This window comes from Plecotus auritus (genome assembly GCF_963455305.1).
Source record: "Plecotus auritus genome assembly, chromosome: 5".
Lineage (NCBI taxonomy): Eukaryota > Metazoa > Chordata > Mammalia > Chiroptera > Vespertilionidae > Plecotus > Plecotus auritus.
The window spans coordinates 54,747,696-54,761,789 of record NC_137776.1 but is presented as its reverse complement, the minus strand read 5'-3'; the positions used below and the strand labels follow the sequence as shown (position 1 = coordinate 54,761,789).

General features: G+C 37.4%; 1 protein-coding gene across 3 annotated transcripts in view; it reads right to left on the bottom strand.

The window, feature by feature from the left end:
- Positions 1-6,093: 6,093 nt before the first annotated feature.
- GRB14 (growth factor receptor bound protein 14) overlaps positions 6,094-14,094 on the bottom strand; it is a 112,228-nt gene continuing 104,227 nt past the window's right edge. For 2 of the 3 annotated variants that reach the window (XM_080669879.1, XM_080669881.1), the window contains exons 10-14: positions 10,975-11,091; positions 10,811-10,883; positions 10,586-10,673; positions 8,024-8,117; positions 6,369-6,734 (exon numbers count right to left, since the gene is read on the bottom strand). In XM_080669879.1, coding sequence (XP_080526005.1) covers positions 6,588-6,734; positions 8,024-8,117; positions 10,586-10,673; positions 10,811-10,883; positions 10,975-11,091 — 519 coding nt within the window. In that variant the 3' untranslated portion in view covers positions 6,369-6,587. Of the gene's footprint in view, positions 6,735-8,023; positions 8,118-10,585; positions 10,674-10,810; positions 10,884-10,974; positions 11,092-14,094 lie in introns of all 3 variants that reach the window. The other variant, XM_080669880.1, reaches the window with a different exon arrangement.

The following is a 14,094-nucleotide window of genomic DNA, read 5'->3' as shown; positions in this document are numbered from 1 at the left end:
TCTCTAATAATTCTGATGACATTTGTTAAAGTCATAACCTTTTCACCCTCATATATCACCATCTTCCTAGTTTCTCTGGCCCTAAACCTGTTATTTTTTACTCCTCTCTTTGTTATCGCTCATCACACTCATCCAATCACTAATGATTCCCCCTCCATAGAATGACTCCTCTCACACCCATGGCTCTAGAGCAGGCTCTCCTGATTATTGGCTTCTGGGTGGGTTATCCTCCTTTTATTCCCTTGCCCATCCTTACCTTATACACAGTTGCCCTTCTAACTCAGACGTCATTGGAGTGCTTCTATCCCCTAATTATTTTACTCATTCATTCGACTGACATTTCCAAGAATTTCCAATACACAGGGATAAAGAGATGAATAAAGCCCATTCCTGATTTCAAACCGGTAAGAATTTAGTGGGGTGATACACTGAGGAACTTCTGGCTTTCTTTAATTAAATATAAGCCGCTATGCCAAGCAATGAAGCTCTCCCTCATGCAGCAGGAGCTTGCCTTCCTAGTGCCACTTGCCATACTTTCATCTCTGTCACAATACCCTGTATACTTCAGTTACAGTGAAGCTATCATTTGTTGAAAAACTCTTACATTCAATCTATGTCCTTTCCACGCTGCCTGGCATTGCCACTGTCCCTTTGATGACATTGTACAGTTCTTTCTGCAAGATTTTCTAAATGTAACTCCTACAGGGTTTTCGGGAACCACCTTATTCCTCCCATCTTTCAGCAAGTGTTGCCAATGTCTCTCTCCCATTGTATTTATAGATACTTACCCACCCTGGCTTCTAGGACAGGCACTTGTATATCTATACTCTATTATTCAATCACAGCTCTAAAAGTGCCTTTCAAATAATAGGCACTCAATACATGCTGAAGTGAACTTAACAAGCACACAAGGTAAGAACATCATTTTTTGCTCCTAATCTGATCACTAACATTACAAGCACTTCTCAGGGAAGCAGAATCCACTGTGAGGGTATGACCAGGGACACATTCATCCTGTGAAAGTTTATTAATTTCTCAGACATGCACCAATCACCTAGTAGTCTTTTCAATTTTCTCCACTCAGCCACACATTAGCCCATTTCCTGTGTTGTACAGGTGGGGGTCTCTAAAGCAAGTCTTCTACATTCTGGGCACATCATGAGAAGGCAGGATTCTTTGGAAAAGACCATAATGCTGGGAAAATAGAAAGCAGCAGGAAAAGAGGAAAACCAAATATGAGAATGATTGACTCCATAAAAGAAGCCATAGGCAGGAGTCTACAGGAGCTGAGCAGGGCTGTTGAGGGCAGAACATTGTGGACATCACTCATTTAGAGTCACCAGGAGTGGGAGCCAACTCAACAGCACATAATACACACCTATTTCCTAGACTGTCAATCAGTGTTATTTCAAGGGAGGGAAATGGAAAGTGTAAAAGTCCCAAATCTCACTTCATATTTTTAATCAGTAAGAAGAAGAAAGCAGGGGAATCTGTAAGTCTGGTACAGGTGGGCAGAGTTGTCCTACAGATGGGCTGGGCACCCCCCCTCCCCCCCCCCAACACACACACACACACACACACACACACACACACACACACACACACACACTGTACGGTAACTATGGCCGCTTCTATAAAAGCAGTCTTATCGGAAGGACAGAAATGAGAACAGAGGCACAACATAGATTGTACACTGTATTCTTGGCAGGAAGGGCATACAAGTGGTGGAAAGGGCATTCAGTGGTGGAAAGGCAATGTCCCAGTGAGGTGGGGTTCCTAAATGTACAATCACTAATGTAAACACACACACACACACACACACACACACACATTACGATTCTAGACTATGTGCTACTTTACAGGCAACTTACAAAATGAATGATGATGATAGAAATGAAGAAACTGATTTAACCAAGGCTACATAGCTACTACATAGTGGGCTGGAATGCAAGTCACCAAAGTCCATTTCAGAGCTCTAACCTTAACTCCAGTTTCTGATGTTTTGTGCGTTATGTGGGGTTAAATTAGGAAGTGGTACATTTTTTAAAATTACAAGAGGAATGGGCATGGGAAAGGACTAGTCACGTAATATCCCAACTGCAGGAACAATTACTTATACTGGTTAGAAATTCACTTGGACACCCTTCTCAAGTTGGGTGATCTCTGTAATGAACCTTTGGGCTAGTAGAGTTATGTGCTCAGCCAAGCGCTGGCTGGCCTTTCTCTCGCTCACATCTCTTTTTTGTGGCATGAAGTATTTGCAACCAGAGACATTATAAGCAGTGCCCCAGTGACCAGCAAGCCTAAATGTCCCAGAAGGTAAAACTGTGGGAGCCGGGGCTGCAAGGAGGTGATACATCCCACAAGAGGCAGGTATAAAGGTTTGATTGGGTGTTCAATAAGTGTTATGAGAACTCTACATCTCAAGGATACTACTCTGCACAGATCCAAGGCATGAAAAGACTTCAACGTGCCTGGTAATAGAGAGGAGCTTTCTAAATAGTGGAACCAGCTTGAAACATCAAATTGTAATCATAACCAATGACAATCTTTCCTCTTCAGAAAAGTCATAATCCATAGTCTGATATAACTGACATAATTACAACTACCACAGGTAGAGCTGGCATTGTTGGTGACCAGAAGGCAGAGACCACATCGGAATCTAATTAGTTGATGTTGAGCACCGTAAAGCAGAGCTAAAACAAAGATCTCCACCTAATATATTCCAATCAGTCAGGGCTCACACCATTATACATGTAAAATAAGTGATTATTCTGATTGAAACACTCTTAATTATTTTTTATCTTGTTTCATTGGATTTGCTGCATGTTTCAAAGTAATTACTTAATTTTTCTATATAAGAAAATTTCAAAAACACAACGTGGACCAGATGGTCTGCTGTGTTTGCTTCTTTCTAGGAGAGGGAAGTGTGCTAGCTCCACCATATGAAAAGAAAAAAGAAGAACACAGAGCTGATTTGCCCTAATCTCTATCCAAAATGGAGCAAGATAGCGGAACATGGCTAAATTAAAACAAAAAATAATTCAAAGGTAATTCACATTTTCCTGGAAAGCCATTTTAATATTGTACTAACTATAAATGTGTCTGACAATCTCAGATTTAATTTCATATTAGATTTACACACATACACATTCAAAACCCTTATCAGAGGAAAAAGGGAGGATAATGTCAACCTTTCCTCAATAATTTTTCTTGACTTACACTTTAAGTTCAAAGTAAGCAATTACATTCAAAATGTGGGCTCCATTTAGATTATGAATAAAGTTAGAGACACAAATAATGAAGATAAGAACAAATTGGTCAATTTAGAGTCTAGCATTTAAAATGTTGTATTTTCTGATATTGTCAGTTTGAACTGGGTGCAAAATGAGAAAACGCATTTCAATTCAAAACACAATTTTTACAAATGGGAAATAAATTAGAAATACTCAGAGCTCTTTTGAAAGCTCCTCCATTTAGAGGTCCTATGTGTCTTCCAAGCCTTTATAGACACCAGATCTATATTTTATAGCATCAAATTTATGTTCTAAGTTTCAGTGTTTTAAGAAATAGGTTTGCATCAGCTAAATAAATATTTTAAAATTTAATCAATAATTATTTTCAGCAATAATTTATTTAATTAGCATTTTATGTATGTTTTCAGAAGTTGTTATAAAAAATGTACAGCTTTTATCTAAAACTAAAATATGCAGTTTTGAAATATTGTATTTTTAAAAATCCCACTTTCAAAAAACCACACCCAACTTTCCCACCGTGTTGTTATAAGGGTCAATTAGAAGAAATGGGCAATATTTTGTATAATTTTAATGTTTATTTTATAATTCGTTTCTCTTATCTTTTTTTAAAAAAAAATGAATATCCTGGCCACAGAAAATGGAAAAAGCAGAATTATAGAATCCCATCAAAAACTTCCCAGATGATCTCAGAGAAGTGATGAGAGATTAGTATCTCATTTCCAAAATCTTTGGTTCCTATATTGATTTGCCTAGGTGGAAAACTGAAAAGGGAGCAGGCAAAAAGATTAGCACACATTTACCTATTATGATCTTAACTGAGTTTACTAGTAAACCTTTGATTTCACTGATTTTAATCAAATTAATGATCTAATAGTGTAGTAACAATCAAAGGAGACTTCATAAAGTTTTCAGCATGGGGGCAAATGTGAAATATCAAGGTGACAATGTAACATTGTCATAGATTATATGCTACAAGAAAGGATATGCAAATTATAAAAATTCCCTCTATATTTTGACCATTTTCTCACGAACATACAGTCATGCACTGTATATGGTCAATGATGGTCTGCATATATGACAATGGTCCCATCCTATATAATAAAAGGCTAATATTCAAATAGACCGAATGGCAGAACAACCAGAACAACCAAACAACCAGTTGCTATGATGTATGCTGACCACCAGGGGGTGTGTGTGGACCATGGTGGACGTTGGCCACAGCGGGATGGTGAAGCAGGTAAGCGGGGGGCGCCAGACCAAGGCGAGGCACTGGTTGCTGTCATCGAGACGAGCCTCTGGTGGTTACTGAAAATTCTTTGCTCCCACAAGCCACAGTCCTGCACCGGCACTGCTCGCACCCACAGCTGGTGCCATCAGCGCATGGGAGTGGCAGCGGCAGGATCGGGGATGCCGGCAGACAGGAGACTGGGGGCCGTGGAGGGAGGGGGTGTAGGGGATGGGCCAAGACCTGCCCCTGTGCCTACCGCAGCCTCACGGCCCACAGTTCCTTTCAAGGTGCACGAATTTGTGCACTGGGCCCCTAGTATTCTATGATGTTTGCACAATGATGAAATTGCCTAATGATACATTTCTCAAAATGTATCACTGCCATTAAGGGACACATGACTAGAAAATTCCAGTCAATCACTAAATGACTTTTTTTTTTTAATGCAATGAGTAATGTGTCACTAATAGGTACAATGCCAGTGTAAATATTATAGTACAATTAGGGGCCCAGTGCATGAAATTCGTGCACGGGTGGAGGGGGGAGGGAGGTCCCTCAGCCCAACAGCACCTTCTCCAATCCGGGAGCCTTCAGGGGAGCCCTCTCCAACCCGGGAGTTTATGTCTGTCTTTGCAATCATATGAGCGAATTGTCTGAGACCCCAACCCAGTTTGGTTTGGTGCTCACAGAATAATAGAGGTCTTTTTTTTTTTCTTTGCTCCCTTGGTGGAGATTTCCTAGAGGTTGCAGGATATCTTCCTTTTAATTTTTCCTTGACACTCTGACTTGACTTATGTCTCTCACCTTTGCTTTCCCTCCACCCCCCACCCACAACAGTAACTTGCTCCAGGCTCACTTTGCTCTAGTGTCTAGGACAGTGGTCAGCAAACTCATTAGTCAACAGAGCCAAATATCAATAGTACAACGATTGAAATTTCTTTTGAGAGCCAAATTTTTTAAACTTAAACTTCTTCTAATGCCACTTCTTCAAAATAGACTCGCCCAGACCATGGTATTTTGTGGAAGAGCCACACTCAAGGGGCCAAAGAGCCGCATGTGGCTTGCGAGCTGCAGTTTGCCGACCACTGGTCTAGGAGATCCTGCAACGCATCTGCCACCAGAACTACGATTCCCAGCATTCCTGGTGCTCCCCACACTCTGGGCTTCTGCTTCCTGTCTAGGGGCTGCCACCAGAACTATGATTCCCAGAATTCCTGGTGCTCCCATGCTCTTGGTTTCCACTTCTGGTCCAGGAGCTGTGGAAAACCAAAAGGACTTGGAACTCCAGCCGCCCCCAGGCCAGGCTGACAGGACCAGACACTCCAGTGGTGCCCCTGGGACCCTGGCCACTTGGCGCCTGTGCGCATGCACGCTGCCCACAGGCCCACCATCTTTGTCGGGTTAATTTCCATACTCACTCCTGATTGGCTGTGGGCGTTGCAGAGGTATGGTCACTTTACATATTTGTCTATTATTGGTATAGATTAATAATTTAAAAATGTAATAAAAGTCATCCTGAAAAAAAATCAATATATTTCAAAGTAATTTTAAGCTGCTACTTCAAATAGCATTTGATTTTAAGGTTATAGTAAATTCAGAAAATATATAATTAAAAATAGTTTTAGTTTTATTGACAGGTTGTAGATGGTTTCTTTTAATTGATAATTTGAGTTTTTAACCATATTTCTTAAGATATTAAAAAAAAAAAGTAATTTAAACTCAGTCCTCAAATAATTCATTCTGAACCCAATTTTTTTTTCATATTTTGCAGTTGAAAGTTCTAATGTTATTATATTAAGGACATAAAATTGGTTAAAATATGCATCTTTGAAGAAAATAATATATTAATGTAAAATCACACAAGAACACATCAAAACATTCTTTTTCAGAGGTTTAATTTTAACTAATGAATTTTAAATGATGAATATAATAGCAATCCAAATCTTTGCTTATTTTCAATGCACAAACTATTTTTTGTAACTTGGAGGTGAAATAAATTCTTTTCACCATAGCAATGCTTTCACACTTTTTATGGTCTTTCTTTTTCCTTTTGTATTTTTTTTCCTTGTTTTCTTCACCAGTTTAACAAGTCACTTCTAGTTTGGCTAAAGAGCAATTCTAGCACAATAATGCTTCAACTTGCAAGGAAGAACACCTTTATTGAGTTGATAGAACTCCACCAGCTGGATTAGATCCGTAAACCTTGTGTGGCCATCATCCAAGGTGTGGAACATCTGACCATCATCTTCCACCTGCAGGAGGAAAAATAACAAACTGGTAAGAAGGGCAAAATATGCAGAGGGATAATACATTCCATTGCATAATGTGTCTTTATATAGGCCAAAACTAACAAGTTTATAAAACTAAAAGACAGTGAAAAAAATGTTATGGCATGATTACTTTTTTTTTTTTTTTGTAATTTCACTTGCATATGAAAGAAATAGTATTTGATCCTAGAATAAGCAATTTGGTTGTACTTCGTGCAGTATTCTGTAATTGGAATAGTATGACTATTCTGAATCAATATACAGTGAGAAATCTGCACTATTCAGTCTAATAATGATCCCACTTACAGATATTAATTTCTATTTCTAAATGTTGTCTACCGAACAGGCTCACTTAGTATATTAAAAATGAATATTCACACAATTTGTATCAGTAAATTGATTCTGAAGCAATCAAACATTATGTTAATGGGATCACAGTGATTTTTTTTCTTTAGTCAGTGTGATCTTCTGGCATTAAGCAATTCATAACTTGCCAGGGACATCATTCACATAATCAATGAAGTAGGAAAGATACTTCATATAGACTTTGGATAATTCCAAAAAGAACCATTCAAAAGGAAATACAGTAATTTAGCAATCTCATGTAACACTTTCCTGAAAGTAGAATAATTCTCTATTGCACACTACCTGGTTCCAATATACAGATCACATGCATACACACATACATACACACAATCACATATGTACACACACATATGTACACACACTCACATACACACACACACACACACACAGCAGCAGCAGCAGCAGCAGCAATAAAAACTCCAAAGCAAGTTGTTTCACTCAGAAGCAGAATTACAAAAAAAATTTTAAATGTGCTTAGAATAGTTTAAATGATCTCCAGTTCTGCAGCACCTATGTATCCATCCACAATGATTAAAAACATAAGTACAAACAAACAAACAAAAAACGTTTGGGGATCAGAGAGAAGAGTTTTAAAATAATGGTTTGTAAAGAATCACCAGTAGAAGTTAGGAGAGAATCTTTAGTGGCCTTTTAACAATAGGTGGCAGGGGGTCTATACAATATTGCTAAATCATATTTCATGGGAAAAAGAAAATTTAATTTTTACAATTCCTGTATTTCTTATATTAATTCAGACCCATAAAACCATTTATGCCAACCTTAACTCTAGTCAAAGCACAAGCTCCCAAATTATATTTAATAAAAGGACTAAAGAAACCCAAAGTTTCTGAAAGCTCATGCATTAAAATCATCTCTAACATAGGAATGTGAAATCACAAAATACTTACTGGTAGGATTTGAAAGTGCTTTATTTTTTGTGCATGACTCATTGACAGTACAAAAGTTCTAGGGTTACTCTGACTATCCCGCACCAAGAAAACTCTAAAGAGAGAGAAAGAATTTCAATATGTTTCTACATTTACTTATAGTTTTCATATAAATACAGCATGTCCAGAATCTAGAAAATATATACATAAATGCAGCCACAGTTTTCTTTCACTGTGTATTCAATGATGGGATTATCCAACCTGGTAAATCATCAGGTATAACATTACTTTCAACTATAAAACTGTCATTAGTGCTAATTTCAAAAGGATAACTATAGAGCCCATTTGTCAGATTGTTTGCTCTCAATAACCAATGTAATGCTATCATGGCATCGATAATTAGTGCTGTGTCCTTTCTCCACTGGGAATTTGGGTATTTACATGTAACTGTTTTGTACAGAGAATGAATGGGGCATTATCATATTTTCATCTTAAGTTCTGGGTCATAATAAGTCCTGAAAGAGAAAATTATTTAAAATGAAATAATTTTTAACCTCCTCCTCTGGACTCCCTTTGTTCTTGTTTCTTGTTCCTACTGTTACATGTACAACAGAAAGTGAGAAATGAATATATTATAAAAAGAAAAAATCAATCCTGAAGTCATTTATTGAATGTTTGAGCACAATATTTTAAGATAAAGAAATACCCAAAGAACATGTACTTTAACCTTGAAGAATGCAGCAGAAAAGCCTCTATAATGTCAGGCTAGAAAAGCAAGACATGGAGGAATAGCCTAAGAGAAAAGTGCTGCCTGGTGTGGATTCGTACTCACTGGCAATACAGTGCAAAACCAGCTTTGTATTACTTGTTGGCACACAGACTGAGTAACCAGTCCCCACTGGAGGCTCCAGTACTAATCTCAGTGTGCCCAGGCAAAGATACAGCCAAATTTGAGACATCAGAGATCTCTGATGAGATTACCAATGTTATCTATGCTGTGTGAGATTCTGACATTGTATCACTGGGAGATGGGACAAAAGGGAGTTTCATTGTGAGTCCCTCCCCATTCCCCAATAAATCACCACTGCCACCTAGTGGACTATCTGGCAGCAGCACATCTTCCCAAAGAATGTTAATTAAAATAAAACATTTTTAAAATTAAAAATACAAAGATACTATAATTCTTTATGCAATTATTTCTTTCAATTTACAAAAACTGGGTTCAGAAAGAAGGGAAATTATAATCTCCAAAACATTTTATCTGTTCTTTGTGGTTTATTTCTTTTCTTGGTCTCATCAGATAGTAATTCTGCTGACTGTCCAAATTTATATCTAACAAGACTGTGCTCCACACAGGGAAGCATATTAAAATCTTTTCTTATTTAGAGTCTAGTGGAATTCTGACTTGCTATTAATAATCTTCCATATGAAGATGCATTTTTATCCAAATGTCAGTATTAAATCACCTTGAAATCTTGTCATCATCTTAAGCTAACCATTGAAAGATATAAGATCCCATCACCCCTTGTTTAAATTGATGTTGGTTTCACTTATCATCCAAACCTCAATACAACCTCATTAATTTGTATTGCATTTGGGAAGAGAATTTAGCCAGTATTATAGGAAGTATCTGAAATACTTTGAGAAAAGGAAAATTCTTTAGATTATAAATCGTTCATAATACATTTTATATTTCTACTAGTACCCCACTAAAAGATAACATGAGAAACAGTCAAGAAGTACCCTTATAGGTTTATATTACTTTAAGCTTTTAAAAATTAAAGAAAAAACTGGAATATAAACAGAAAGAAAAGAAAAGACCATCTAAATATATAAGCAATTTTTCACTTAACATACCCTGCATCAAACTTTAATATTAGCGATCATTATTTATGAACAGTATTAAATCACCTTCACTTATGCACAAATAGTAAGCACACACAGTGAAACAGGTTTCTATAGGTATTGCTAGGATACATTGGCAACCATCCTTATAGAACAAAGTCACTTCTGTTTCAATAAGCTGAAGTAAAAAATCTTTGTGTTTTTGAATAAGTAATTACTGGCTATAGCAGAAATCAAAATCACGACCATTCGCCCAGCCAGTGTTGCTCAGTGGTTGAGTATTGACCTATAAACCAGGAAGCCACCCATTCAATTTCTGGTCAGGGCACATGCTGGGTTGTGAGTTCAATCCCCAGTAAGGAGTGTGCAGGAGGCAGCCAATCAGTGATTCTCTGTTATCATTGATGTTTCTATCTCTCTCTGCCTCTCCCTTCCTCTCTCTGAAATCAATAAAAATATATATAGCCATAGCTGGTTTGGCTCAGTGGATAGAGTGTTGGCCTGCAGACTGAAGGGTCCTGGGTTTGATTCCAGTCAAGGGCAAATGCTTGGGTTGTGGGCTCAATCCCCAGTAGGGCTCGTGCAGGAGGCAGCGGATCAATGATTCTCTCTCATCATTGATGTTTCCATCTCTCTCTCCCTCTCCCTTTCTCTCTAAAATTAATAAAAATATATTTTAAAATAATACATATTTTTCTTTTTTTTTTTTTAATCACGACTATTCAAAATCAAACTTACCCATCCACAAGTCCTTGCTGAATAATCAATCGCTGAGCTTCATCTCTAGAAATTCTGTGGTGAAACCACGGTTGGGACCGGTGGATAGCTGAAGAAACAGAGGGAAGGAATACAAAGCTCTGTATGAAAGGATCACGGTTTAATGATATAAACTTTCCACCATGACCCCTCAGTGACTACGTCTGAATGCCCTCCCGTGCAATCCCAGTGCAGATGCAGACATACCCATGTTTATGGCAGAGCTCTGTGAACAGGCCTTGGGGCTACCATGGGTGCCCAGGCGTAAGCACGCTTTTTTCTGCACAAAGAAGGGAAAAACACATTTCAACTTTCTGGGTGAAACAAACTGAAATCGTCAATGTTTTTAAAGAACATGAACCGATTTGTACCCTCCATGCGAGTCCTTCTTCAACTGCAACTGAAAGGGCTTCCGTGGGATTGTCTATAACTCTGCTTTTCTGGCCTGAGAAGTCCATTGCTACCAGGGAATTCTCTGATATACTTCTCTAGAAAAGAAAAGAAAACATTTTTTTTTTTACCAGGAAAATATATTTAAAGTTATCTTACAGTGCTTTGCTGGCAACAGGTTTTCATTCTAGGATGTGGTTCCAAAGGTGGATAGCAAGAAACTAAAATGTTAAAAATACATATTCAAGATAAAACAATGCTATAAGATAGTTTGGTTAAATAAGTTATACAGTATTAAGTAAGGTCATTGAATTAAATGCTGAGTAAAGGAATTAAAAGCTTTCAAGGTAAGCATGGTTTCTCCTAAAACAACCCTCTATTCATATTTTCTACTAAAACAGGAAAACACCAATTTAGAAAGGAATTTTTAGCCCTTCCTGTAGCTAAAAATATCCATTACCTCCAAAGTCATCTCCCTATTGTGCTTTGACAATTATCATTTAAATATCAAATCTATCTACTTATGAAACAGCTATATGTTATGATTCAAGATATGATGAAACTATAACAAACTGACTTATATCACTTCTTTAGAAAAATAGTGCTCATTTTTATAACTGTCTGTATTTTATTTTTAAATATATTTTTATTGATCTCAGAAAGAGAAAGGGAGACACAGAGATAGATAGAAACATCAATGATGAGAATCATTGTTCAGCTGCCTCCTGCATGCCTCCTACTGGGGATTGAGCTCGCAAGGGGGCATGTGCCCTGATCAGGAATGGAACAGGTGGCCTCCTGGTTCATGGGTCAGTGTTCAACCACTGAGCCACACTGGATGGGGAATAGTGCTCATTTTATAATAGAACTAAAATATATATTCATCTCAACTTTCATCTAACGTAGAAAATAAAATTTAGTAAAATAACTCTATATTATTAAATTTTATTTGATTTAATATGTGAATAATGTTTCATTTCATGAAGATAAATATGGCAAAAGGAGAGCTGCAAAAATAAGTCAATGACAAAAGAAGAACTGATATGACAAGAAGATATCTTTAAACAAATAATATCTTGCTAATTATTTTTTATCAGTTACTTTTTGTATTTATATTATTCTGAACGTAAAATAAAATATCCAAAACCTGGACTTTATTTATACTTTTTGTTTGTTTAGGGCTCTACTTCACAACCATATTTTTAAAAGTATGCCACCCCATGTCATGTATCTTTAAAAAAAAGACAATTGTCAAAATCTCCAGTCAAGAGTGTCACTCAGTTTTTAAGAATTAAAACTCTGCAAAGGAGCCTGAACGGTGTGGCTCAGTTGGTTGAGTGTCCCCCTGTGCAACAGAAGGTTAATGGTTCAATTCCCGATCAGGCCACATGCCTGGTTTCAGGCTTGATCCCCGGTAGGGGGTGTGCAAGAGGCAGCCGATTGATGTTTCCCCTTGTACATGAATATTTCTCTTTCTCCCTTTCCCTTCCTCTCTCTCTAAAAATCAATTTAAAAATATTTTTTACGAAGTTCGTTTTTAAAATATATATATATATATATATATATATATATGTATGTATGTATATATATATATATATATATATATATATATATATATATATATTTTGATTTCAGAGAGGAAGATGGAGAGAAAGATAAAAATATCAATGATGAGAGAGAATCATTGATTGGCTGCTTCCTGCACGCCCCGGACTGGGGGATCGAGTCTGCAGTCCTAGCATGTGCCCTTGACCAGAATCTAGCCTGGGACCCTTCAGTCCGCAGGCCAATGCTCTATATACTGAGCCAAACCAGCTAGTGCAAAATTCACTTTTTTTAAACAACCTTTCTTTTTTTTTATTTTAAATCTTTATTGTTGAAAATATACATATGTCTCTCTGTTTCCCTCATTGACCCCTTCTAGCCTTGCCCCAGACCTTCTTCACCTATTGTCTGTGTCCATGGGTTATGCATATATGGTTGAGTTCACTTTTAAAAATATAAAATAAAATCAAACTCTGAAAAAGAAAAAAAAACATTCAAAAACAGCATGGGCAATGTTTACCAGTTATTCTCCACTAGTTGACAGTGTTGCAAAATAAAAAATGGAAGTCTAACGGTAAATGAGTAGCCAATGTGCATTAAGAGACTCCTGGCTTAAGACCATTTTATCTCTCTCCACATGGACTCAGCCATTCCCAGCTTGGCTTAACAGACCACAGTCACATGTGTGTTTTAAACCTTGTCCACACACAGAAAAATCAGGGGGCTCATTTAGCCCCACATCACACACTGCACTTTTTAGCATTTGTTATTTCCTCTTCAAACCAGGCTATGGTAGTCCACAATCTTACTAAGGTTCAACTTTATTTCTAGAGACCCGGCCTGTAATTTTTAATTTGTTACCAGAGCCTTTGTAACTGACAGATGCTCTTGCCAGACAGACGCTGTCCCTGTAATCTCTATTTTCGGTCACACCTGACTTTGCCCTTCTCACCCGTGATCTTCTGTGCTGAGCTGTGGAGCAGGTGGATACACTTTTGCTTTGCCCACTTTAATGAAAAGCCTCTACCTGCTCAAACCACAGACTACCTAATCTCACTCATAATGGTAGCTGCATCCTTATTATCGCTCTACTTCACATGCCAAGATGGGCTTTGTAATCTCAAGGTCCTAGTGACATAAAAATACTGTTAGGAGAGAACAATAAATGTGCCCAGTGTTCTTATTTTTGTTTCCTATAATATGATAGGCCAGTATATAAAACAAGATCCCATGCTCCATTATTACTTGACATAAGTAGGGAATCTACAATACAAATAAGTCTTTTCAATGCTACATTACACTAGAAGGAAACACGGGAATATAGCAAATATTTTCTGCTGAATGGCAGGTGGTGGATGAAAAATTAATAGTTTACGTTTGGTGGACAAAGAAATGGAAGTGAAGCAAGATCGGACTTGAACTCAAAAGGTCATTTTCAGCTCAATTTCTTTCACATAGAAAAGCAATGTTAACATTAAGAATCGGTGTATTTTTCAAGGATTTGTCCCTATTTCCAGCTCTTTCTTCTAGTGGGATAAACAGGGCAAGCCCTAAAA